Source organism: Triticum dicoccoides, chromosome 3B (genome assembly GCF_002162155.2).
Source record: "Triticum dicoccoides isolate Atlit2015 ecotype Zavitan chromosome 3B, WEW_v2.0, whole genome shotgun sequence".
NCBI lineage: Eukaryota > Viridiplantae > Streptophyta > Magnoliopsida > Poales > Poaceae > Triticum > Triticum dicoccoides.
Window position 1 is genome coordinate 427303527 of NC_041385.1, and position 27341 is coordinate 427330867.

The 27341-nt window shown below is 43.8% G+C and overlaps 1 protein-coding gene across 1 annotated transcript; it reads left to right on the forward strand.

Moving 5' to 3' along the window:
• The first annotated feature begins 18765 nt into the window (after positions 1 to 18765).
• Positions 18766 to 20098, forward strand: LOC119281334. The gene is made up of 2 exons (XM_037561862.1): positions 18766 to 19612; positions 19702 to 20098. The coding sequence occupies exons 1-2, from the start codon at positions 18841 to 18843 to the stop codon at positions 19758 to 19760; spliced, it is 831 nt and encodes a 276-aa protein (XP_037417759.1). The 5' UTR covers positions 18766 to 18840; the 3' UTR covers positions 19761 to 20098.
• The last annotated feature ends 7243 nt before the right edge of the window (positions 20099 to 27341 follow it).

Genomic DNA, 27341 nt, shown 5'->3' on the forward strand with positions numbered 1-27341 from the left:
AAAAAAATATAAAGCATACATGGTACAAAAATAATTAAAGAGCAAAAAAGGAAATTCCCATGATCAAAAAAGAAAATAAAAATGCCATGACATAAAAATAAAAATGCCATGATCCAATTAAAACTGACACGACTCTTATATTTTATTTGTCATGATCTCAATGGTAAAAAAAAATGCCATGATCCAAAAAATAAAATTGCCATGCTATTAGTGGTAAAAATGCCATGTTATTTAAACTACAAATGCCATGCAACATCAGATTTTATGATGAGAAGAGTGATTCAAATATTGAAATTTTTTAAAAGAGCACAAGAAGAAAAATGGCATGACCCAAAAATTGAGATTAGCATGTTTCTTATAGTTTCTTTGTCATGGTCTCAATGGTAAAAAGTGCCATGTCCAAACAATAAAATTGCCATGCTATAAAAATGGCATGTTATTAAAAAAATCATGTACATATCAGATTATATGATGAGAAAATGATTCAAATATTGAAAATTGTTAAAGAGCAAAAGAGGAAAATTTCCCATGATCAAAAGATAAAAATAAAAATTCCATGACATAAAATTAAAATGCCATGATCCAAAATTTTAAATTGCCATGCTTCTTATATTTTCTTTTTCATGATCTCAATAGTAGAAAAAACCATGAAACAAATAATAAAAGTGCCACACTATTAATAATAAAAATGCCATCCTCTTCAAAAATGTTGTGGTCTAAAAAAGATTAATGTCATGATTTTAATAATAAAAATGCCATATACTAAATAAAATAAAAATGCTATGGCGCATACACAAAAACCACCATGGTCTAATTAAAAAAATGCCACGGTCTAACACAAAATTAAAAAGTGTCATGGTCTAAATGAGAAAAATGCCAAGGTCTCACACAATATTAAAAAGTATCATGGTATAAATGAGAAAAATACCATGGTCGAACACAAAATTAAAAAGTGTCATGCTCTAAATGAGAAAAATGCCATGGTCTGAAAGTAAGAAAAATGCCACCGTTTTAATAATAGAAATGCCATAGTCTAAAAGAAACTTAAATGCCATGCTACCTACACTAAAAATACCATGGCCCAACTAACAAAAATGCCATGGTCTAACAAATAGAAGTGCCATGATAGCTTAGTCATCTGAACATGTCAAAAAAAGGGAAATAGTTTTTTTTTTCAAAAAAGATGGCAAATTTATGGAAACCATTTCAACTAGCTTGGCATGGCACAATGTGGAGGGGTGAAAACTCTAAGAAGAGTTTTGGAAGGTACCTGATTTGATAGATGTCGACACGCCTACGACAGTGCTAGAAATTCTTCTGCTACTCCCGCAGGAGGTGTTGGATTCCCCGAAGAGGAAAGGTGATGTAGCACAACAGCAGAAAATATTTCCCTGAATTAAGAATCAAGGTTTATCGAATTAGTAGGAGTCACCAAGCTAACAATGTAAACCACACCTGCACACAAACACAAAATAAATGTTTGCACCCAACTTGGCAAGGGGTTTGTCTGTCCCCTTGTCTTGCTAGTTACAAAGTCAAAAGGAAATAGATTGGGATAATAGCAAAACGGCAAAAAAGTAAAGGAAAATAAAAGAGCCACTTTTGTAGGAGCTTTGTATTAATAGAAAATGGACCGGGGGCCATAGGTTCACTAGTGGTATCTCTCTCGAAAGCAAGCAATGGTATGAACAAATTACTGTTGGGCAATTGACATAATAGTAGCAATTTATAACTATGAACATTCATGGCATAAGCTCGTATAGGCATTACATCCGTGATAAGTAGACTGTTAAACTTATTGAAGTCTACTACTATTACTCTACCCTAAGACCGCTATCCAGCATGCATATCAAAGTATTAAGTTTGCAAGAAACAGAGTAACGCAATAAGTAAGATGACATAATGTAAACAAGAAGAAATCTAGCAATAAGATTAAACCCCCGTCATTTTATCCTTAATGGCCACAATACAAAGAGTGTCTTGTCCTATTTAGTCACTGGGATATAGAAATCAACGCCAGATTGAACCCACTAGAAAGCACACCCCACAGAAGATAAATTAATCACACTTGGCCAAAGTGGATGTATGTATTAAAGAGATATACAAAGCTATTTAACTATGCAACAAAGAAACTTTAAGAAATTCAATATAAATCAATGAATAATCTGGTAATAAATTCACAATTCATCGGATTCCAACAAACACACCACAAGAGTTACATAGGATTGACCTCAAAAGAGAACATGGCATTAAAGATCGGAGAGAGAGAGAGAGAGAGAGAGAGAGAGAGAGAGAGAGAGAGAGAGAGCTATCTTGCTACTACTATGGACCCATAGGTCATGAAAGAACTACTCACACACCATCATGAAGGCAACAAGGTTGATGAAGATAGCCACCCCAATGGCTTCCCCCTCAGGCAGAACTCCGGAATAGAACTCTAGATGGGATCGCTTCGGAATAGAGGCTTGCTACGGTGATAAAATTGTTTCGGATCTTGCTCCGAGGGTTTCTAAATACAGTGATATTTATAGGCCCAAAATTAGGGCAAATGGAGGCTCAGGGGGTCCACAAGGCTGGGTGGCGCCCCCCAGGCCGCACCACTGGCCTTTTGGGCCCCTCAAGCATCTTCTCATTGTCTCCCCAAGCTCCCACGGTTCCTTATGTTCTTGAACAAAATGTCAAAAAGTTTCATCATGTTTGGACCTTCGTAGTGTTGATTTTCTGTAAAACCAAAATCAAGCAAAAATAACAACTGGCATTGGGCACTGAATTAATATGTTTGTACTCCCTCCGTGCGGAAATATTTGTCATCAAAATGGATAAAAGGGGATGTATCTAGACGTATTTTAGTTCTAGATACATCTCTTTTTATCCATTTTGGTGACAACTATTTCGGACGGAGGGGGTACCAAAAAATGATGGCAAAAGTTTATAAGAATAATAATATAATAGTATGACATGATAAAAATTTATAGATATGTCAGAGACGTATCAGGTCCCGCCGCCGTAATGCGGGCTGCCCTCGGCCGTGCCGCTCGATGCCGCTCCAGATCCAGAGCAGGGTGGGCCCCTCCCTTCCCTTCCATGCCAGCAACGCCCGGGGAGCACTGGGTGCTCATGCCCGCGGCTCCTATGCAGATGCACATGCCGGAGGTGGAGGACAAGGCCACTCGCCACGAGCGGTAGGAGGTCGCATCCGTGGCGGAGCCCGGCTCTTCCCGCCAATGTGCCCGCTCCACCCCCGTCGAGTCATAGGAGGCGCTCCTCCGCGAGGTCTTGCGCTGGGTGCTGACCATGGCGGAGTCGGACGCACCTCCGGCGCAAAAACGCAAAAGCGCTCCGGCTCGGGCGTGAAGCATCGAAGCGCCTCACAATGGAGAAAGAGTCTGTCGGTGCCAAGGTGTCGTGACACGCGAAGGAGCAGGCCCACACCATCCACCGCCTCTTAGGCTACATCTCGACATCTGAGAGTGGCATCACCAGCACGGACGACGACGATGATCCTCCCACCGCGGATGTGTACACGGAATAGATGGATTGTCGCACTGTCGATTGCAATGCAAGGGCTCAAAATGGTGATCTTTGCCTCTCCTCAACAACTAGCTATCTATATGAATACTTTGTATCTAGTAGAATCCGGCGAACAATGCCTTTCGTGTCCAATGAACTATGTCCGATGAAATAATCTAAATATATATTTCTTGTCCAATTTGATGTTGATTGATATCTACTACACAACTTTTATTCTGGTAGACTCTGTTGGGCCTCCAAGCGCAGAGTTTTGTAGGACAGCAACAAATTTCCCTCAAGTGGATGACCTAAAATTTATCAATACATGGGAGGTGTAGGATGAAAATGGTCTCTCTCAAACAACCCTACAATCAAATAACAAAGAGTCTCTTGTGTCCCCAATACAACCAATACAGTTGCCAATTGTATAGGTGAACTAATTCGACGAAGAGATGGTGATACAAGTGTAATACGGATGGTAGAAATAGGTTTTATAATCTGAATAAGTAAAAACAGCAAAGTAACGAGTAGCAAACAACGAGCAAAATGGTATCAATGCTTAGAAACAAGGCCTAGGGTTCATACTTACACTAGTGCAGTCTCTTAATAGTGCTAACATAACTGAATCATATAACAATCCCTCAATACGCGACAAAGAATCACTCCAAAGTTCTTATCAATAGCGGAGAACATAAGATGAAATTGTTGTAGGTAGTTGTCGCGGTATAACAGAAGCACTCTGTGTTGGGCTTATAATGTCTGGTAAAAAATATTCAGCCTTGCTGCTAGCATCTTTGAGATTACCTTGTAAAAACCATTGCATACACTGATAGGTCGGAACCGAGTCACTTTCTCCGAATAATTTATTTTTGGGGTCAAAACTACAGCAGTATCATTCCACCCCGGCGGGATTGTACCTGAATTGACGGCCTTCAACACATCATCAACAATATCTTCTCCAAACATTGGCCAAAACGAATAGCGTGTGCAAGCCATCCGGTCCTGGGGCCTTCAGATTGTCAATATCAAACAATGCCTTCTTGACCCCTTCGGCGAATAAGGAGCTAGCAAAGCATTATTCATGGTCTGTGTTACTATTCTTTTAACCGATGCCAAGACATTCGGATCAGGAGCATCAACTTCAGACAAAAATAAACTGAAAAAGTACTTCATAATATGCTCACTAAGTGCAGCCGTACCTTGGCGCCCCACTGCCGTGTGATACGTCCATTTTGCATCATGCTTTTATATCAATATTTATTGCATTATGGGCTGTTATTACACATTATATCTCAATACTTATGGCTATTCTCTCTTATTTTACAAGGTTTACCATGAAGAGGGGGAATGCCGGCAGCTGGAATTCTGGCTGGAAAAGGAGCAAACATTGGAAACTTATTCTGCACTGCTCCAAAAATCCTGAAACTCCACGAAACCTATTTTTGGAATTAATAAAGATTATTGAGCGGAAGAAATACAGGGGGCCCACACCCTGGCCAGGAGGGTGGGGGGCGCGCCCACCCCTACTGGGCGCGCCCACTATCTCCTGGGCCCCCTGGTGCCCCCCCGGTGTCCATCTTCTGCTATATGAAGGCTTTTACCCTGGAAAAAATAGTGGGCAAGCTTACGGGACGAAACTCCGCCGCCACGAGGCGGAACCTTGGCGGAACCAATCTAGGGCTCCGGCGGAGCTGTTCTGTCGGGGACACTTCCCTCCGGGAGGGGGAAATCATCACCAACATCATCACCAACGATCCTCTCATCGGGAGGGGGTCAATCTCCATCAACATCTTCACCAGCACCATCTCCTCTCAAAACCCTAGTTCATCTCTTGTATCCAATATTTTATCAAAACCACAAATTGGTACCTGTGGGTTGCTAGTAGTGTTGATTACTCCTTGTAGTTGATGCTAATTGGTTTACTTGGTGGAAGATCATATGTTCAGATCCTTAATGCATATTATTACTCCTCTGATTATGAACATGAATATGCTTTGTGAGTAGTTACGTTTGTCCTGAGGACATGGGTGAAGTCTTGCTATTAGTAGTCATGTGAATTTGGTATTCGTTCGATATTTTGATGAGATGTATGTTGTCTTTTACTCTAGTGGTGTTATGTGAACATCGACTACATGACACTTCACAATTATTTGGGCCTAGAGGAAGGCATTGGGAAGTAATAAGTAGACGATGGGTTGCTAGAGTGATGGAAGTTTAAACCCTAGTTTATGCGTTGCTTCGTAAGGGGCTGATTTGGATCCATATGTTTAATGTTGTGGTTAGGTTTACCTTAATACTTCTTTTGTAGTTGCGGATGCTTTCAATAGAGGTTAATCATAAGTGGGATGCTTGTCCAAGTAAGGGCAGTACCCAAGCACCGGTCCACCCACATATCAAATTATCAAAGTACCGAACGTGAATCATATGAACATGATGAAAACTAGCTTGATGATAATTCCCATGTGTCCTCAGGAGCTCCTTTCTCATTATAAGAAATTATCCAGGCTTATCCTTTGCTACATAAAGGATTGGGCCACCTTGCTGCACTTTATTTACTTTATTTACTTGTTACTCGTTACAATTTATCTTATCACAAAACTATCTATCACCTACAATTTCAGTGCTTGCAGAGAAAACCTTACTGAAAACCGCTTATCATTTCCTTCTGCTCCTCATTGGGTTCGACACTCTTAATTATCGAAAGGCCTATGATAGATCCCCTAGACCTGTGGGTCATCAAGACTCTTTTCTGGCGCCGTTGCCGGGGAGTGTAGCTCTTTTGGTGAGTGGAACTTGGTAAGGAAACATTTATATAGTGTGCTGAAATTTTCTGTTACTTGTCACTATGGAAACTAATCCTTTGAGGGGCTTGTTCGGGGTATCTTCACCCCTACTAGAAGAGCAAAGAGTTGCTCCTCAACCTACTGAACTTTTTGAAAATATTTACTTTGAGATTCCTTCGGGTATGATAGAGAAACTGCTAGCTAATCCATTTGCAGGAGATGGAACATTGCATCCCGATTTACACCTTATCTTTGTGGATGAAGTTTGTGGATTATTTAAGCTTGCAGGTATTCCCGATGATGTTGTCAAAAGGAAGGTCTTCCCTTTATCTTTGAAGGGAGATGCGTTGACATGGTATAGGCTATGTGATGATGCGAGATCTTGGAATTATAAACGATTGAAGTTGGAATTTCACCAGAAGTTTTATCCTATGCATCTTGTTCATCGTGATCGTAATTACGTATATAATTTCTGGCCTCGCAAAGGAGAAAGCATCGCTCAAGCTTGGGGGAGGCTTAAGTCAATGTTATATTCATGCCCCAATCATGAGCTCTCCCGGGAAATGATTATTCAAAATTTTTATGCTCGGCTTTACCTGCTTGATACTTCCTGTGCTGGTTCTTATATGCTGAAGACTATTGATTTTAAATGGGACTTATTGTAAAGAATTAAGCGCAACTCTGAAGATTGGGGTTCCGACGATGGTAAGGAGTCAGGTATGACATCTAAGTTCGATTGTGTTAAATCTTTTATGGATACCGATGCTTTTCGTGGATTTAGCGCTAAGTATGGACTTGACTCTGAGATAGTAGCTTCTTTCTGTGAATCTTTTGCTACTCACGTTGATCTCCCTAAAGAGAAGTGGTTTAAATATAATTCTCCAGTTGAAGTAAAAGTAGTTGCACCTATTACAGTTGAAGAAAAGACTATCACCTATAGTGATCCTATTGTTCCTACTACATATGTTGAGAAACCTCCTTTTCCTGTTAGGATAAAGGATCATGCTAAAACTTCGACTGTTGTTCGTAAGAGTAATACTAGGACTTATACACCTCCTGAGCAAATCAGTGTTGAACCTAGTATTGCTATGGTTAAAGATCTCTTGGATGATGATTTAGATGGGCATGTTATTTATTTCTGTGGTGAGACTGCTAATATTGCTAGACCAGATACTAAGATACATAGACCTGTTGTAGGCATGCCTGTTATTTCTGTTAAAATATGAGATCATTGCTATCATGGCTTATGTGATATGGGTGCTAGTGCAAGTGCAATACCGTATGACTTATATAAAGAAATTATGCATGACATTGCACCCATTGAATTAGAAGACATTGATGTTACTATTAAGCTTGCTAATAGGGATACCATTAAACCAGTTGGGATAGTTAGATATGTTGAAGTCTTGTGTGGGAAGGTTAAATATCCTGCTGATTTTCTTGTTCTTGGTTCCCCCACAAGATGGCTTTTGTCCCATTATTTTTGGTAGACCTTTCTTAAATACAGCTAGTGCTAGGATTGATTGTGAAAAAGATACTGTCACCATTGGCTTAGATGATATGTCTCATGAGTTTAATTTTGCTAAGTTTTGTAGACAACCTCGTGATAGGGAACCACCTAGTAAGGATGAGATTATTGGTCTTGCTTCCATTGCTGCGCCTCCTACTGATCCGTTAGAACAATATTTGCTTGGCCATGAAAATGATATGTTTATGAAGGAAAGAAAGGAAATTGATGAAGTTTTCCTTAAACAGGAACCTGTGCTGAAACATAACCTTCCCGTTGAAATTCTTGGGGATCCCCCTCCACCCAAGGGTGATCCCATGTTTGAACTCAAACCATTACCTGATAATCTTAAGTATGCTTATCTTGATGAAAAGAAAATATATCATGTTATTATTAGTGCTAACCTTTCAAAGCAAGAAGAAGAAAGATTATTGAAAACTCTGAAGAAGCACCGAGCTGCTATTGGATATACTCTGGATGATCTTAAGGGCGTTAGTCCCACGTTATGCCAACACAAAATTACAGTGGAGAAAGATGCCAAACCAGTTAGAGATCCTCAACGACGACTGAATCCCAAGATGAAAGAAGTGGTAAGAAAGGAGATACTAAAGCTCCTTGAGGCAGGTATAATTTATCCCGTTGCTGATAGTGATTGGGTAAGCCCTTTCCATTGTGTTCCTAAAAAGGGAGGTATTACCGTTGTTCCTAATGATAAAGATGAATTGATCTCGCAAAGAATTATTACAAGTTATAGGATGGTAACTGATTTCCATAAAAAAAAATAAGGCTACTAAGAAAGATCATTACCCTTTACCTTTTATTGATCAAATGCTAGAAAGACTATCCAAACACACACATTTTTTCTTTCTAGATGGTTATTCTGGCTTCTCTCAAATACATGTGTCAGCGCGGGATCAATCAAAAACTACTTTTACTTGCTCTTTCGATACTTTTGCTTATAGACGTATGCCTTTTGGTTTATGTAATGCACCTGCTACCTTTCAAAGATGCATGATGGCTATATTCTCTGATTTTTGTGAAAATATTTGTGAGGTATTCATGGATGACTTCTCCGTTTATGGATCCTCTTTTGATGATTGTTTGAGCAACCTTGATCGAGTTTTGCAGAGATGCTAAGACACTAGTCTCGTGCTGAATTGGGAAGAGTGTCACTTTATGGTTAATGAATGCATTGTCTTGGGGCATAAGATTTCTGAGAGAGGTATTGAAGTTGACAAAGCCAAAGTTGATGCTATTGAAAAGATGCCATGTCCCAAGGACATAAAATGTATAAGAAGTTTCCTTAGTCATGCCGGTTTTTATAGGAGGTTCATTAAGGACTTTCCAAAAATCTCTAGGCCTCTCACTAATTTATTGCAAAAAGATATTCCTTTTGTCTTTGATGATGATTGTGTAGAAGCATTTGAAATACTTAAGAAAGCTTTGATCACCGCACCTATTGTTCAGCCACCTGATTGGAATTTACCTTTTTAAATTATGTGTGATGCTAGTGATTATGCTGTAGGTGTTGTTCTAGGGCAAAGAGTAGATAAGAAATTGAATGTTATCCAGTATGCTAGTAATACTCTTGATACTGCCCAGAGAAATTATGCTACTACTGAAAAAGAATTCTTAGCAGTTGTATTTGCATGTGATAAGTTTAGACCTTATATTGTCGATTCCAAAGTTACTATTCACACTGATCATGCTGCTATTAAATATCTTATGGAAAAGAAAGATGCCAAGCCTAGACTCATTAGATGGGTTCTCTTGCTCCAAGAATTTGATTTACATATTATTGATGGAAAGGGAGCTGAGAACCCCATTGCAGACAACTTGTCTAGGTTAGAGAATGTTCTTGATGACCCACTGCCTATTGATGGTAGCTTTCCTAATGAACAATTAGCAGTCGTTAATGCTTCTCGTACTGCTCCTTGGTATGCTGATTATGCTAATTACATTGTTGCTAAGTTTATACCTCCTAGTTTCACATACCAGCAAAAGAAAAAGTTCTTTTATGATTTAAGACATTACTTCTGGGATGACCCACACCTCTATAAAGAAGGAGTAGATGGTGTTATTAGACGTTGTGTACCTGAGCATGAACAAGAACAGATCCTACGCAAGTGTTATTCTGAATCCTATGGAGGACACCACGCTGGAGATAGAACTGCACACAAGGTACTGCAATCTGGTTTTTATTGGCCTACTCTCTTCAAAGATGCTCGTAAGTTTGTCTTATCTTGTGATGAATGTCAAAGAATTGGTAATATTAGTAGACGTCAAGAAATGCCTATGAATTACTCTCTTGTTATTGAACTGTTTGATGTTTGGGGCTTTGATTATATGGGACCTTTTCCTGCCTCTAATGGTTATACACATATTTTAGTTGTTGTTGATTACATTACTAAGTGGGTAGAAGCTATTCCAACTAGTAGTGTTGATCATAACACTTCTATTAAAATGCTTAAAGAAGTTATTTTTCCGAGGTTTGGAGTCCCTAGATATCTTATGACTGATGGTGGTTCACATTTTATTCATGGTGCTTTCTGTAAGGTGCTTGCTAAGTATGATGTCAATCATATAATCGCATCTCCTTATCATCCACAGTCTAGTGGTCAAGTAGAGTTGAGCAATAGAGAGCTCAAATTAATTTTGCAAAAGACTGTCAATAGATCTAGAAAGAATTGGTCCAAAAAACTTGATGATGCATTATGGGCCTATAGAACTGCATACAAAAATCCTATGGGTATGTCTCCATATAATATGGTTTATGGAAAGACTTGTCATTTACCTCTTGAACTTGAACATAAAGCATATTAGGCTATTAAAGAGCTCAACTATGACTTCAAACTTGCCAGTGAGAAGAGGTTGTTTGATATTAGCTCACTTGATAAATGGAGAACCCAAGCCTATGAGAATGCCAAGCTATTCAAAGAAAAAGTCAAACGTTGGCATGACAAAAGGATACAAAAGCGTGAGTTTAACGTAGGAGATTACGTGTTATTGTTCAACTCTCGTTTAAGATTTTTTTTGCAGGAAAACTTCTCTCTAAATGGAAGGTCCTTACGTTATCGAGGAGGTCTATCATTCTGGTGCCATAAAAATCAACAACTTCGAAGGCACAAGTCCGAGGGTGGTGAACGACCAAGGAATTAAACATTATATTTCAGATAATCCTATCAATGTTGAAACTAATATTATTGAAACCATAACCCCGGAGGAATACATAAGGGACACTTTCCAGAACGTTCCAGACTCCGAAAAGGAATAGGTATGTGGTACGGTAAGTAAACCGACTCCAAAACAACTCCAATGGCAATTTTTAACCGTTTTGGAATATTTAAGAATTTTAGGAAGAAAGAAGTAGTCCGAAAGGGACACGAGGCCTCCACGAGAGTGGAGGGCGCGCCCACCCTTATTGGGCGTGCCCCCTGTCTCATGGACACCTCGTGTGCCTCCCGGACTCCGTTTTTTTGCACGTTACGTATTTTGGTCGGTAAAAATTCATTATATATACTCCCGAAGGTTTTGACCACTGTATCATGCAAATATCCTCTGTTTTCGTGTCGAGCTGTTCCTATTTCAGATCTAGAGCATCATGTCATCTCCAGGCGCTCTCAAGGACAAGTTTTTCGAGAGGGTTATCAACCCCTATCTCGCGGAGGTGCTGCAACACCCTCAAACCATTGAGATGCGTGAGGGGGTACTGCACATCCGCGATGTGGAGGGACCAAGGCATACCGGAAGCGTGGAGACAAAGCTCGAAGCCATGGAGTAGCAAGTTTTCAAGTGCCAAGGGATGGTGGAGCGTGGACTCAACGCCAACCAGATGATGATCACGGAGTTCACCAACAACCACAAGCTAGATGCCAAAGTCATTGGGGAGACTATCTTCAAGCTTCAAGAGAAAATCGAGCACCTCCAAGCCCAGATCTATGACCTGCAAAACCAGAACTGTGAGTATGAATATAGATTCAAGAGGATGAGTTTGGCTGCAGATTTAAGGATCCCGGAGACTCGATCATCCTTCTATGATGGTGAGCCTATGCCTTGGAAGATGGACGACAAGCCTACATCATCAACAACTCCTACTTCACCACCTCCAAGGACATAATCACATGGGTATGGGCACTCCCCTTGGCAACTACCAAGCTTGGGGGAGGTGCCCCGGTATCGTATCACCATCACACTCCTATCTTTACCGTTTTATTTAGTTCGATCCTTTTAGTAGTATCTTGATGTATAGATTGAAGTTTTGATATCAAGTAGTTTTGAGTTTTGCTTTGTGATCTCCTTTTGTAATCGAGTCCGTGAGCTATCTATAATAAAAATTAGTGTTGAGTCAAGGGATTTGCTATGTTGCTATGATCTTGAGGAAGTAGAAAGAATAAAAGAGTTCATATTGATCTGACGGTTAGTGATGACTTCACACATAGAAAGTATGAGACATAAAAGTTGTTGAGAGTTGATAAACGTAGTTTTGGTCATCATTGCAATTAATAGGAAATGATAAGGAAAGAGAGGTTCACATATTAATATATTATCTTGGACATCTTTTATGATTGGGAGCACTCATTAAGTATGACATGCTAAAAGAGTTGACGTTGGACAAGGAAGACAATGTAATAATTTATGTTTTCTCACATCCCAGTTAAAGTATATTGTCATTGACCTTCCAAACATGTTGAGCTTGCCTTTCCCCCTCATGCTAGCCAAATTCCTTGCACCAAGTAGAGATACTACTTGTGCTTCCAAATATCCTTAAACCTAGTTTTGCCATGAGAGTCCACCATATCTACCTATGGATTGAGTAAGATCCTTCAAGTAAGTTGTCATGTTGCACGCAATAAAAATTGCTATCTAAATATGTATGACTTATTAGTGCAGAGAAAATAAGCTTTATACGATCTTGTTGTGGAAGTAATAAAAGCAACGGACTGCATAATAAAGGTCCACATACAAGGGGCAATATAAAGTGACGTTCTTTTGCATTAAGATTTTATGCATCCAACCCTAAAAGCACATGACAACCTCTGCTTCCCTCTGTGAAGGGCCTATCTTTTACTTTATGTTTTTACTTTATGCTTGAGTCAAGGTGATCTTCACCTTTCCCTTTTTCACTTTATCCTTTGGCAAGCTCCTCGTGTTTGAAAGATCATGATATATATATATCCAATTGGATGTAAGTTAGCATGGGCTATTATTGTTGACATCACCTAAAGGTGAATACGTTGGGAGGCAACACAATAAGCCCCTATCTTTCTCAGTGCCCGACTGAAACTCCATAACCACAAGTATTGCGTGAGTGTTAGCAATTGTAGAAGACTACAAGATAGTTGAGTATGTGGACTTGCTGAAAAGCTCTATTGTTGACTCTTTCTGATGTTATGATAAATTGCAATTGCTTCAATGACTGAGATTATAGTTTGTTTGTTCTCAATGAAGTTTTTGAACCATACTTGACATTGTGAATTGTTTGTTACTTGAGTATAAGAAATCATATGACAAAATCTATATATGTTGTTGTTACAAGAATGATCATGATGCCCTCATGTCCGTATTTTATTTTTATCGACACCTCTATCTCTAAACATGTTGACATATTTTTCGATTTCGGCTTTCGCTTGAGGACAAGCGAGGTCTAAGCTTGGGGGAGTTGATACGTCCATTTTGCATCATGCTTTTATATCAATATTTATTGCATTATGGGCTGTTATTACACATTATATCTCAATACTTATGGCTATTCTCTCTTATTTTACAATGTTTACCATGAAGAGGGGGAATGCCGGCAGCTAGAATTCTGGCTGGAAAAGGAGCAAACATTGGAAACCTATTCCGCACTGCTCCAAAAATCCTGAAACTCCACGAAACCTATTTTTGGAATTAATAAGAATTATTAAGCGGAAGAAATACATCAGGGGGCCCACACCCTCGCCAGGAGGGTGGGGGGCGCGCCCCTATCTCCTGGGCCCCCTGGTGGCCCCCCGGTGTCCATCTTCTGCTATATGAAGGCTTTTACCCTGGAAAAAATAGTGAGCAAGCTTACGGGACGAAACTCCGCCGCCACGAGGCGGAACCTTGGCGGAACCAATCTAGGGCTCCGGCGGAGCTGTTCTACCAGGGACACTTCCCTCCGGGAGGGGGAAATCATCACCAACATCATCACCAACGATGCTCTCATCGGGAGGGGGTCAATCTCCATCAACATCTTCACCAGCACCATCTCCTCTCAAAACCCTAGTTCATCTCTTGTATCCAATCTTGTATCAAAACCACAAATTGGTACTTGTGGGTTGCTAGTAGTGTTGATTACTCCTTGTAGTTGATGCTAATTGGTTTACTTGGTGGAAGATCATATGTTCAGATCCTTAATGCATATTATTACTCCTCTGATTATGAACATGAATATGCTTTGTGAGTAGTTACGTTTGTTCCTGAGGACATGGGTGAAGTCTTGCTATTAGTAGTCATGTGAATTTGGTATTCGTTCGATATTTTGATGAGATGTATGTTGTCTTTCCCTCTAGTGATGTTATGTGAACGTTGACTACATGACACTTCACCATTATTTGGGCCTAGAGGAAGGCATTGGGAAGTAATAAGTAGATGATGGGTTGCTAGAATGGCAGAAGCTTAAACCCTAGTTTATGCGTTGCTTCGTAAGGGGCTGATTTGAATCCATATGTTTAATGTTGTGGTTAGGTTTACCTTAATACTTCTTTTGTAGTTGCGGATGCTTGCAATAGGGGTTAATCATAAGTGGGATGCTTGTCCAAGTAAGGGCAGTACCCAAGCACCGGTCCACCCACATATCAAATTATCAAAGTACCGAACGCGAATCATATGAACGTGATGAAAACTAGCTTGACGATAATTCCCATGTGTCCTCGGGAGCTCCTTTCTCATTATAAGAAATTGTCCAGGCTTATCCTTTGCTACATAAAGGATTGGGCCACCTTGCTGCACTTTATTTACTTTATTTACTTGTTACTCGTTACAATTTATCTTATCACAAAACTATCTATCACCTACAATTTCAGTGCTTGCAGAGAAAACCTTACTGAAAACCGCTTATCATTTCCTTCTGCTCCTCGTTGGGTTCGACACTCTTACTTATCGAAAGGACTACAATAGATCCCCTACACTTGTGGGTCATCAGCCCAGTGAAGAGAAAAATGCGGTTGGAAAGGATTGTTGAAGAGATAGATGATACACCGGAACAACTGAAATATTTGAATGATATCTTTGTCCCATTGGTGCAAATCTGCATGTACCACGTTCATCCTATCAACCAAGGACGGCCCCAGACCAGCTAACTTTGCTTTTTCCCATGCCACATTAATGATTTCGTTCATTGCTTCTTCACGTAACCAGCAGGCATCAAACTTTTTGCAGCATGATTTCCTAAACTGAGATCCATCATAATACTCCATGTCCAAAAGCAGCGGACGATGATCAGAGTGCACATGGTGCTTGTGAACAACTGCTGCCAGTGGAAGCTTTGTTCACCTTTCCTCATTGCCTGCCGCCCGATTTCATCTCAACCAGATACCACCATGTCTTCATGTAAAATGATCTTCCAAAAACTCAAGTCCACCCAGGCCACATTCAAATAGACAGTCACTAAGGGCATCTCCAACGCCAACCCGCAAACCTCCCGCATACGTCCGGTCAGCGGTGTCCGGACTACGGAAGGCATCCAACGTGATCCTGTATCGGTCCGTCGCGTGGTCCAGATGTGTTTCCTCTCGCAATCTGGAGACAAACATGGGGGAGGGGGGTTGCGGCAGTCTGGGCATGCGAAATGTCGCTCTCTGCCGAGGCTGAGCCCGCGCTTTTGTAGCATCCCACACCGCTTCCGCTCCAAAATCTCCCACTCGCTTCTTCCATTCCCCGCCGCTCTTCGCCCAAATCCCGCTCTTTTCTCCTGCCATTTTCTTCCTTCCGCCGCCGAGGCATGGAACCGTCAGAAAACCTGTCGGAGATGTAGCTGACGGAGGTGCCGGAGGATCCAAGCATCACACCGCTCGGAAGATCAGCTCGGCGATGCGCCAAACTCGTCGCGTCAAAGCGAAGGTCGCAAAGGAGGAGAAGCGGTCATGGCAGACGAAGCGGTCGGCGCGGCCGTGCCGGTAGCCGCCAGACGAGCGCGCCCACATTACAGATGGCACCGTGGCCGGAGCCTTAGAAGCCTCCGTACTACAACACCGCCAAGCAGCTCGGAACCCCTGTCGGTACGGTGCCTTACATCGTCGAGGTTAACGCAGCGCCGCTCTTCTTCGAGTACTCTTCGCCGTAACTCGTCCGAGCGCGGACAGCGGCCGGGGAGCAGATGGGTGCCTGCACGTTGTTTACTGCAATGCCTAGAGCGGGGAACCCGGCGTATGACGCAGACAGAGAGATGCTCGACATCATCCACGACGGAGACGAGGGAGGATGAGGGGGCTATTAGGATGGGCAGGTGGAAGACTCGGATCCCACCTAGTCCGGCAACTACCAGCAGCAGCAGTCCTACACCCAGGCACCCACGTAGGAGTCCTACACTCAGACAGGCGATGACACACAACAAGAACATCATCGGGCCACCGGAGAGCAGCAGCCAGAGGGGAGGAGGAGGAGGGCGACGACGATGATCCAGATGATACAACCGGTGATCCGAAGAAGAAGCGTAGAGGAGAAAGCTTCAACATGCGGGAGGACAAGTTGTTGTGCGATGCATGGTTGGCCACTAGCATTGATCCGATCCATGGCACGGAGCAAAAGGGCACAACCTTTTGGAGGAACATTCACATATGGTTCCATGAATACAAGCATTTCGCGACCTACTCCGACGCGGTCATCCGCAACCGTGAATGGAAGTCCCCCATCCATGGATGGTGCACCATCCAAGAGGCTGTGTTCAAGTATTGCGGGCACTTGAAGCATCTCATCATCGTCGAAGAAAGTTAGACGGAATTTATGAAGGAAGAAGTGGGAGGCGGAAAGGGTGAAGCGAGAAGGTGCGGCGGCCAAGCTAACGGAAAGGTTCGAGGACACCTTCGTGAAGAAGGAGGAGGCATGCGTGAGGCGCTCAAACATCAAGGAGGAGAAGAAGGGGAGAGGTTCAAAATGTTGATGGGGGCAACAGACAAGAAACTCAAGCTCGAAAAGAGGAGGACGATGATCGAAGAGAGGAAGGCCGCACGTGAGGAAGAGAAGTTGAAATCGCGGCCAATGCAGGGGACGCCAAGATGATGATCTTGAATGTGGACTCTGGATGCCAACGCAAGAATCATCGTGCAATTCGTTTGCTACAAGATGTTGCATCGGCAAAAAGATCAGTTGGCGGCGACGAAGAATGAGGACGCGGCGGAGGCATACGCGAATGCGGATGCGAGCGCGGAGGCAGAGGCTGCCTACGCGGCGGAGACGACACCTCCTTGATCGAGGAGCAGGATTGCCGGTCCGGCAACGCAGAAATGCACGGGCTGCCGGACTGATGTTCTTTTGAATTTGGACATGTAAAAACTAAACATATTTGACTCTTTTTGGTTGAGATTCGGCATGCGATCCGGCGCTCGTGTGATCCGGTGCGTTGTGTGGACCAGAGTACATTTGAATTTGAATTTCAATTTACGTAGACGGACGGGGCAGAAATTTGCGGCTGCAGTTGGAGATGCCCTGAAAGCGCTTGAAGCATATAGAGGGTGGTTGTACACGGTCGTACGTCCAGTTCACGACGGACCCCGGGGTCTAGACTTGTACTGTACCGCTCCGGCGCTTCCACGAGTGGCCCGGGTCGGTCAAGCCGAATAATTGCAGTTTTTGACCCGATGCACTGTAGATGGGCTGGACCAGACGAGAGGAGACGGAGAGGGAAGGGAAGAAGACCGCAGGCGGAAAAGGCTGTAAAAGCTTGCGCCATGGGCTTGGACACATCATCTCATCTAGTCAAGTGCGTGCTCCGCTTCGTCTGCAGCTGCGCCTGCACTGCAGCGCCCCTCACCTGGTGGCTGGTGCCCGCCCGTCAATTCCCATCGAACGCAGCAGCAGGCCATTTTTTCGCTGCCCACTCCACCGCAACAAAATTGAAATTCTGTGGTAGAGCAGATGTTTTACTCTTTTTATGGATCTTGTATGTGCGGTGTGGCCTTGCAACTTTGGCTGGCCCCGGGACCTGATGGGAGGGCTCTCGCGTCTCTTCTCTTTCCATGCATTGCATAGGACATGCTACGTCCCCCAGGGGCCACGAACCAAAAAATATCACTTGAAATCGTACTACCAGCCATGATTTTTTTTCAAGAAAGCGAGGACCTTACCGCAGTTCTCATTTTTGTATGGATAGTGCCCTGGTTAGCATCAACTTCAACTTTGTGTCACCAGCCATCAGTATCGATCATGAGGCGACGAGTTATAAACACGAAACGTACATCGCCGGATCGCCCTTTCCCCCAAAGAGAAAGTGTTACTTATTCTTTTGCAAGCGAGAAAGGATCGAAACGACTGACAAAATATATATGTATCCCACAACCGCAGTGCACATCACATTTGTTTATAGTTTATTTATTTTCGGACTTTGCTTAGCTAGTCGGTAATGCAACATGATGAACGGTGCAGAATGGTACGCCACATGCATCCTCTGGATATCGGGTGGGTGAGGATGAGACAAAAGTAAAATCCGGGACATTGACAATCTGATATGCTTCTCCACAACTACTAGCGTCACACACACACACAAAGAAAAGACTAGCACCAGACCCGGGCCACGCAGAGTTCGCTGTGAGCCTCACCGACTTGTGGTTTGGTCATTCTGAAGACCGGCATTCCTGTTTTTCATCACCGGAAACGCGCAATACCATGACATTTCAGCCTTGAAAACTCTCTACTGCAAACCACGAGCCATTCTTTCAATCTCACACACGTCTGCCTTTGCCGCGCCCGTTTAAAAGCCGCCACCACCACCACCACCACCACCACCAGTCCACCACCCACGCAAACGCCAAAGCCGCACGCACACTCACACGCACGTCCAAAGCGAGGCACGGGAGCGCGCTCATGCACATCCTCCGCCTGCTCGCGGCGCGGCGTTTCCGCCGCCGCGCCGTGTCCACGATCAGAGCGAGCGCGACGGCGCCGGCCAACCCGTGCGGGTACGGCTACGGCGAGGACGAGGGCCCGTTCTTCGACCTCGACCTGTCGTGCTGCTCCGCCTCCGCCTCCGCCTCCGCGCCCGCGTCCAGCGCCGAGTCGAGCTCCGAGTCCGAGGACTCCTCCTGCGCCGGCGAGGTCGACTTCGTCATCCTGCTGCAGCGGAGCTGCTCCGCGTCGCCGTCCTACGACGAGCGCCTCTCCTTCAGCCGCTGCGGGTGGGGGGGAGCGCCCCCGCCGGCCAAATTCTGCGCGTCCGAGCCCGGCGACACCGCGGCACGGTTCAGCACCAGCAGGCGCGGGAAGTTGCGCACTCTCAGCTTCGGATCCGCCAAGGCCGCCTTCTACGGCGGCCGCGCCAGCTTCTCCCGGAGCTCCAACAGCACGCGCTCAGCAAGGCTGTTCGCCGCGTACGCGCACGGCTCGCCGGACCAAGGCCAGGAGGAAGCCAGGAGGGCGCCCTCGGCCGACGTGATCAGGCGGTGCCTGAGCAAGATCTCGAGGCGGTTGCGGAGGGTGGCGCCCGGCGCTGCTGCTTCCGTGGACGTCCGGCTGCGGAAGAGCCGCTCGGTGTCCGCGGCGCAGTCGTCGTCGCCAGCTCGCCGGGACGACTCGCTCCTGGAGCAGCAGGACGGCATCGCAGGCGCCATCGCGCACTGCAAGGAGTCGATCCACCGTGGTGCGTGACCGCTGGCTTCGTTCCTTGCCTCCGTGAACTCGTTGGTTGATGAAGCCATTCTGACGTGCGTTTCACTTTGCTCTGTGCAGCGTCCATGTCGGAGCGCGACTCGTCGCTGCTGCGGTCCCGGAGTGACCCAGGAACGTAAATTGCACCCTCAAAAGCTATTTTCCCCAGTGGGTTCGGATGCTTTGCCACCATTTCGCTTCGGAATCGCGGAGGAAGCGAGGCCGAAGTTTCGCGCTGAATTTCGCAAAGGAAGCAATGGAAGACGAAGTACAAAAAATAGTTAAAATTTGAAGAGCGGGCGGTGGTTTAGGAAGCTAGCGAGATCTTCTTTGTGTGTGAGTGAGTTCTTTTCTAAGTAGTTTAGGCGTGGGGAAAGGCCGAAAGAGCTCCTTTTAGGCTCTTTTCGCCACCTCCCACATGTACAAGCGTCGTGGAGTTGTGCCAGTTTAGTCCTACTTTCGTCCGTTTTTTCTGTTCCATATTCATCTTTTCGTCTTGTACAAGAGATTTGTAACACGACCTTCCGTGTGTGTAGTTAGGCACTTCACTCCTAGTACACTCCTAGCCTATTGACACAGAGCATGAATCATGGTGTATCATTGCTTCCATTTCCATGGCCCCGTCTAACTGTCGCTTGAATATGTGCACACGCACACTTACACGTACGACATGTTAAACTTGGGCCTCTTGTGCGTGCAAGAATTTGGCGTACGACATGTTAAACTTCTTGGCTCTTTCGTCTCGTCTAAAAGGAAGCTGTTCTCTTCTTGCTTGTGCCAAGCAAAGCAGAGGGGAAACGGAAGGTTTGGATCTCGGGAAAGCTGAAAAGGCGCTCCTTCCGCGGCGCCATGATGGGTGATGAGCCGGTGCTGGGTGGAGGCAGGGCCGGAAATTGCACAAGAGCAATGGTAGTACTACGTACGATGTGGGTGGTGTGGACAAAGATCTGCGCGTGATTCTCTTCTGAGGAAGGGGTCTCGGCTGCTCGGGGAACCGCGCTGCGCCCATTTCTTTCGGCTTTGTTTACGGCTCCTTTGTTTATCTTCATGCTCGTTTTGCTTTCTTTTGTTGCGCCTTTCGTTTACTTCCTCCTGTTTATCTCCGACCCCATCCCCCACCTCTGCGTCTGTGTGCGAGGCGAAGCGAGGGGGAAAAGGGCCCAAAGCTACACTAGCTTTGACGGACGCCCTGAGGAGGAAAAGGGGGTCGGAAAGATTTGTTTAGTCTGACCTTTGCTTGGCTTTAAGCCTTTAATCTCGTTATAATTAGGAAAGTTAGTTTAAGCACCAAAAGCTGCGTGGCCTGTGCTGTGCCCTGCCGTCAGCATTAGCAGCGAATCCGAGGTGAGGAGGAGAGCTTTGCCTAGCGTGCATCTGAGGCCGCGCTGCGGGGGGCCACGGCCATGATGCCCGTCGGAAAAATTTCTAGTGGTATCTTATGCTATGAAAGGGGAGTTCCGTTCCATTTATGTTTTTCTTTTTGGCCTCCTTGGTGTTGGTGGTGCACTTTAACTGATGACAAAACCGCATCCACCCTGCAGAGGCTCGCGAGCGCAATGATGAAATGCCATGCGTAGGATTCGCGGATCTTGACTGCTTGCTTGGAGACGAGCGAAATGCTCTGTTTCTGTTTCTGGAGGGAGGGAAGCTTGTACTACTCCGCGAGGACCATGATGGCATCTGCAAGGAGACACTGAACCCTGCAATCCTTGTGCAATTTCATCTAACGGCCAGCCCAGTTTATGCATGCACGGAACGGACGCCGAGAGCACGTGAACCTGCACACGATTTCTGAAGGAACAGACGTGTACATTACATTCACGTTCCGGGCTACATGCATGGACTGCGTCTTGTTCCTTCCTTCTCGACAGGAACCGGAAGACACGATGGCTGCAACGAAGCAACCAGCAGGCCGCAGCCTCCTTGGATATGCATGCCATGCATGCGTCTCGGTGTAACTAGACCACCGTTCCGTTCGCACCCTCGTTTCGGGATTCCAGGACCAGAGGTGCATGAATCTACAGCAAGGAACGTTGCTTGCTTCTAATCTACAGTACTACCACGTATAGTGATTTCTAAATGTCAAACGTGCTTCTGTATCACGGACAAGGATGGGACCGAGACGATGATGGGAAGATCTAGCATTCTCCAAACCCAAGAAATTGCTCCGCTCGCGGGTTCCTTCCTTGGGATGCCACACTAACCCTACGGACGGCTGCGGCTCCATGGCACCTAGTACTACACTTCGTGTGTGTATTTGCTTGGCTTGTAAAGGCGGCAAAAACAGTGCCTCTGCCCCCACACATGTAAGAAGAAGAGAAGCAGCCTAGAAACATGAAACCCACCCTTTCTTTTCCTTTTGCTTTCCCAAAGTCTCCTCCAATTCTTTTTTTTTTTGAAACAAAGGCAAAAGACTTGCCTCATTCATTAATAAAGAAGAAGAGTTTTAGAGTACATAACAGTGGCTCCACAACACAGCCCGTCCGGTCTCCTCCAATTCTTGCTCCTTCCCATCCGGGAAGAGAGAGGTGGGCATGCAACCACGCTTTGTCTCCATACCCTGTGTATTCTTCTTGTGACAGTACCAGCTTTTCTTACACGAGGCTTGTCAACGCTTCATCTCCATCATTATTCATTAACATCAGTTAAGTGATCCAACTCATATTTGGTCACCACAATACAGATATCCAATTCGGCTCTTGAAGCGTATGCTCCTGTCCGTCCAAAGTACCTTCTGCAAATGCGATTTTTTTTTAGAAAAAAATTTAGATGTATTCATTGTCACACCCAAATGCTACCTGAATTTTTTAATGAAAAACTTAATATTTTGACCCGTTCAAAAAAATAAATTAAACGCCAAATGTGACCTTAAAATGTTACACTTAATTTTGTTTTTTTTACCGACAAAGCATTGTTGTCTCATTTCCCATGAAAATTGTCAAGCACACTTGTCATATTAAAACGGCAGGTTCTATAGGACGGTAATTCGACCCGTAATGTTATATGACGCTGAGTGTTGGCTGACTAAAATGCGACATGTTCAACAATTTGATGTAGTGTAGATGCGCATGTTGAGATGAATGTGTAGCCACACAAGGAAGGACCGGGTTCGGAATGATGATATATGAGATAGAGTTGGGTAGCACCGATTGAATAGAAGTTTGTCCAACATCATCTTGAGATGGTTTGGGTATATTCAGCGCAGGCTTACAGAACCTCCAGTGCATAGCGAACGACTAAAAAGTGTGCTGATAATGTCTAAGAGAGGTTGGGGTAGGCCGAACTTGACATGCGAGGAGTCTAAAAAGAGAGATCTGGAGGACCGGAGTTTCACCAAAGAACTAGCCATGGACGGGGGGTGTGTGGAAGCTTGCTATCCATGTGCCAGAACCATGAGTTGGTTGCGAGATCTTATGGATTTAAGCTCTAACCTATCCCAACTTGTTCGGGACTAAAGGCTTTGTTGTCTGTTGTTCTTGTTGTTGTATTTATTGAACATCCACACACAAAAAAAGAAATTTTAAACCTTATTTGCTATTTATTTTGAATTTACTATTCATCATGCTCCTCAGAACCAAAAGGGCACTCCCACCAGAATAACGGTTCCATCGTATGATTCTACCATGACAGACACTTCCTAGCAGTAGTCCTACACAAATAAATCATCAGACCACTCGTGCGCCATTGATTTAGCTTTCATCTGACGCCAGAGATATACCAAGGAATCGCTTGCCTTGTTCAAACCTTCCTTTGTGATGCAACCATGTCTACATGATCACACTAATCTTGCTTATTTCCGCTCCCCGAACTAAATTTCTCACCTTAGTTCCCCTCTCCTGCTTGCGACCCACCTCAATGCTCAACACATCATCCACCTACGATGCTCCTGTGCTCTCCATTGGCGCTCCAGATTTGATTCCCTTCATCTCGTCTTCTAATCCACTTCATTCTGATCTCTCCATCCACCGCACCACCGAGATTATATCCCTTGCACCCCATCACTTGTTGGAAATGGACACATTGAGGTGCCCCATTGGCAGCTACCGCACTTCATCGCCCCCAGTCTCCTTCCATTGACGCTCCATCGATGCAAGATGCGCAGAGCTTTCGCGATTGAGAAACTCATGTAGCCACACGACGTGATTGTTGTCATGAGTGCTCTGCTCATTGCCCCCACCTTGAGGAGATACACCACCTACCCAAGTAGAAAACAATTAACGCAAGCAATGAAAATGTAATTACATATTTGTGCTGCTTGTTCATGAAAGCAAATTATCCTTTCGATAGATGCAAATTTTATTTCATTGGAAACTCATCCTAGTTTGTTCGAATCATGTGCAATGTTGAAAGAAAAAATAATCTTCTTGGTGGAAACAAGTTACTCCTTCGTTTGAAGCAAGTTCTCTAGTCCATGGAAACAATTTCCTAATGCTTTTTGAAGCAATATAACATGTTGTCACAAGATGCGCAAATATATGTTACAACCAAGAGCATAAATTTGTTGTCTTCAATGCATACAATGCTAATTCTACTAAACTAAAGCAAATTTCATTAACCAAGGAGCTCAATTTTCCGTCGATGGAATCATAAAGTGTTTGCATTGAGAACAAACATTGCAGCAAATTTCATTAAACGTGGATGCTCAAGCTTGGATAGTTGAAAGCCTAAATTTGTTGTGTTTAAAATAAAACCATCTAAAACTAAATTTTGTGTAGATTAGATAGAAGCAAACTCCCGCTCCATGGGAAGCAAACAAGATCTGATTGTAGCATTTTCATAAGGAGACAAGGCGAACTAGTAAATGGCAGGGAAACTCCTTTTGAAGATAATTTGTTTCCTTAACTACCGAGAAATTGTTTTCCCAAGAAGATGCACAAGAGGCTGTGCCCTACACCACCTACGCCGACACCAACAACCTCAAGGGCTCCATGAACAACATGAGCAACCTCGCCGCGTCCTTTTGAGACACGTCTGCATACATGGACAACAACTTCTCCTATAGGAGCCAAGAATGGGCTCCATATTAGCCACCTTCATAATAATCTCCCTGAGTTTGGGCTTGCAAAATCTTAAGCTTGCAAAGGTTACTTCCATGTCTATATCAAGATGTGACATAATTTATTTTGAAGTTATAATGAGGTTGTACTTCAGCTCGTTGTTAAACATTCGTGCTGGTTTGTTCCACTTTGCTTTTTATTTGGTTTTGATTTTCGTTTGTTTCTTTCTTATTGGTTGCAATTTTTTTGCAAGTTACCTTTCAAAAACAAAAGAACCAAAAAATAGAATAAGGTTTTCTTTTGCTTTGCTCTTTTCCTTTTACCTCGGATTTTCATTTGCATTCTTGTTTACATTTTCAGAGTGGAGTTGATATGCGCCGCACAACGTGGAATGTGTCCATAAGGAAGAGAAGCATGGAAATTCATGATCTTGAAGGTATGTCCTACGACTCTTGTCTTTGCATTTGAATTGCTTAAAATAGTTGTAGTTGTAGTATGTGTGCAATATTTAAGTGGGAGTAAGTCTTGACGGTTAAAACAAATGTTTCGTTCTTGTAGGTAAACTAATTTAATAACTTTTGTTCTGTTTAATCTAGATAATCGATACTTGTCGTGAGACTTGTTTTTAAAAGAAAGTGATGTTAACAAAGAATAATCATGCATATGAGAAAGTTCTAGAAAGACATGAGTGTTGAGAAAAGTTGTAGAGAATATGATATTAGCGATACTCAACCCCATAGTGCTAATTTTAATAGACACAATAGCACTTGTGGATTAAGCTATCTAGAGGAACCTAGTTCAAAGGTGACCGAGATTGTGCCATAATCTATTTTGCATTTTTACATGGTGCTTTAGCTTCTCGCTGGTGTCATGGCCTTGTCACTATATGTTCATTTATGTGCGTAAATGTGATTTTGTCACCTCTCTTGATGTTATGCTAAGAACTCCGCTGGCCAATGAATGATTCACCAGAGTTTCAGCTTCGGTTTCGGCTATGAGTTTGTTAACTTTCATAGTGGCAACACTGCAACGAATATTATTCGGTTTTCTCTTGAAAAGTGTGTTTGTATGTGGTAATAAATGAATACTAATCAAAAGAGACAACATATTGGTCCATAGTACTCAAACTTAAGCCACAATGAAACTCTATGCATGTATAATTTCATTGTCATAATCCCTTCACTAGACAACAAAAGTTTCAGCAAGCGATGATTGAAAGAAGTGCTTGAGAGCCTTGACGAGGAGAGACTCGGGGGTGTTAGAGAGTTACTCTAGTATCATGTTGTCTTTGCATACCTTTCACTTCCATAATTTATGTTTTCATTGCTCAAGAAAGAAAAATTCTCTTTCGCGTGTTCCAGGCATGCAAGTGTTAACTGGAAGAAATAGAATAAAAGCTACTTTATTGTTTTGTCTAGCTGAGCAAGAGCTTCGTGTTGGTTATGTTTTCTTTACTAACAGTTGCATAATAACCATGCCACCGCTACAGTATACTAAGTTTTCAAGTGAAGAAGCGGAGGGCTATCTAGTCATACTGATCATAAGTGAACCAAACCTTGTCGCTATTTCAGTTTAAAGAATCTATCTATGTTTCTCGAGGACAATCAAGGTTTATGCTTGGGGAGGTTGATGAGTATATTTTTTTACGCTCGTCATACTATTGTTTAAGCCGGTTTATCTTATAATATCTCAGATATTCCCTCCAATATTGCCACTACTGATTAATGAATGCAAAATGGATAAAGAATGAATTAAAGTGGAGGTGCACAAGAAACAATAGGACAGAATGCGACGCCAGGTACGAGCGCATGCACTCATACCAACGCTTGTACTCGGTGTCAATGGCGCCGTGGCGTCCTACCTACCACTTTTATAAAATGGTTAGCACCAGAATCATGAAGGAGCATCGCCGAAAACCTCCACTCTACACCAAAAGCCATTCCGCAATCCTATACGCCGCCATTGCCAACCATAGCCACCACCATCACCATCACCGCAACAATTCATCCCGTAGAGAGCCATACTTGTAATCATGTATCGCATCCAACAACCATTGTAAGACATATTTTATTAATAAAGCTTTCATCTTGATCTTTTCTTCAATGATTTCTTCATGCAGTTCGATCGCCATGTGTGAGTAATCCGGTAAGGCAATGGGTTGAGGCATAGCCTTACAACTCGATGTGTTTGTATGGGTGTCGTGGTGGGTGCACGGCAGATGCCATGGGATGGCTAAAGAGAGGAGGAGGCTTGAGGGCACTGGTGGGCTCCAGAGACGGGCTTGGCATGAGCGAGCGCGGGATGCAAGACATACCCAGGTTCGGGGCTCTCCGGAGAGATAACACCTGTAACGCCCTCGATTCAATCGTACACTAATCATACACGCAAATGTGTACGATCAAGATCAAGGACTCACGGGAAGATATCACAACACCACTCTAGACACAATTTAAAATAATACAAGCTTTATATTACAAGCCAGGGGCCTCGAGGGCTCGAATACATCAGCTTGAATACAAACGAGTCAGCGGAAGCAACAATATCTGAGTACAGACATGAGTTAAACAAGTTTGCCTTAAGAAGGCTAGCACAAAAGCAACATCGATCGAAAAGGCAAGGCCTCCTGCCTGGGAGCCTCCTAACTACTCTTGGTCGTCGGCGTCCGTCACGTGGTAGTAGGCACCCTCGGGGTAGCAGCAGTCGTCAAAGGCGGCATCTGACTCC

What these genes read in the sequence shown, in the direction of transcription:
- LOC119281334 (XM_037561862.1), top strand. Translation starts at nt 18,841, where the DNA reads ATGCACATCCTCCGCCTGCTCGCGGCGCGGCGTTTCCGCCGCCGCGCC. An exon ending in CAAGGAGTCGATCCACCGTG is followed by an intron (nt 19,613 to 19,701) that starts GTGCGTGACCGC and finishes TGCTCTGTGCAG; the next exon opens with CGTCCATGTCGGAGCGCGAC.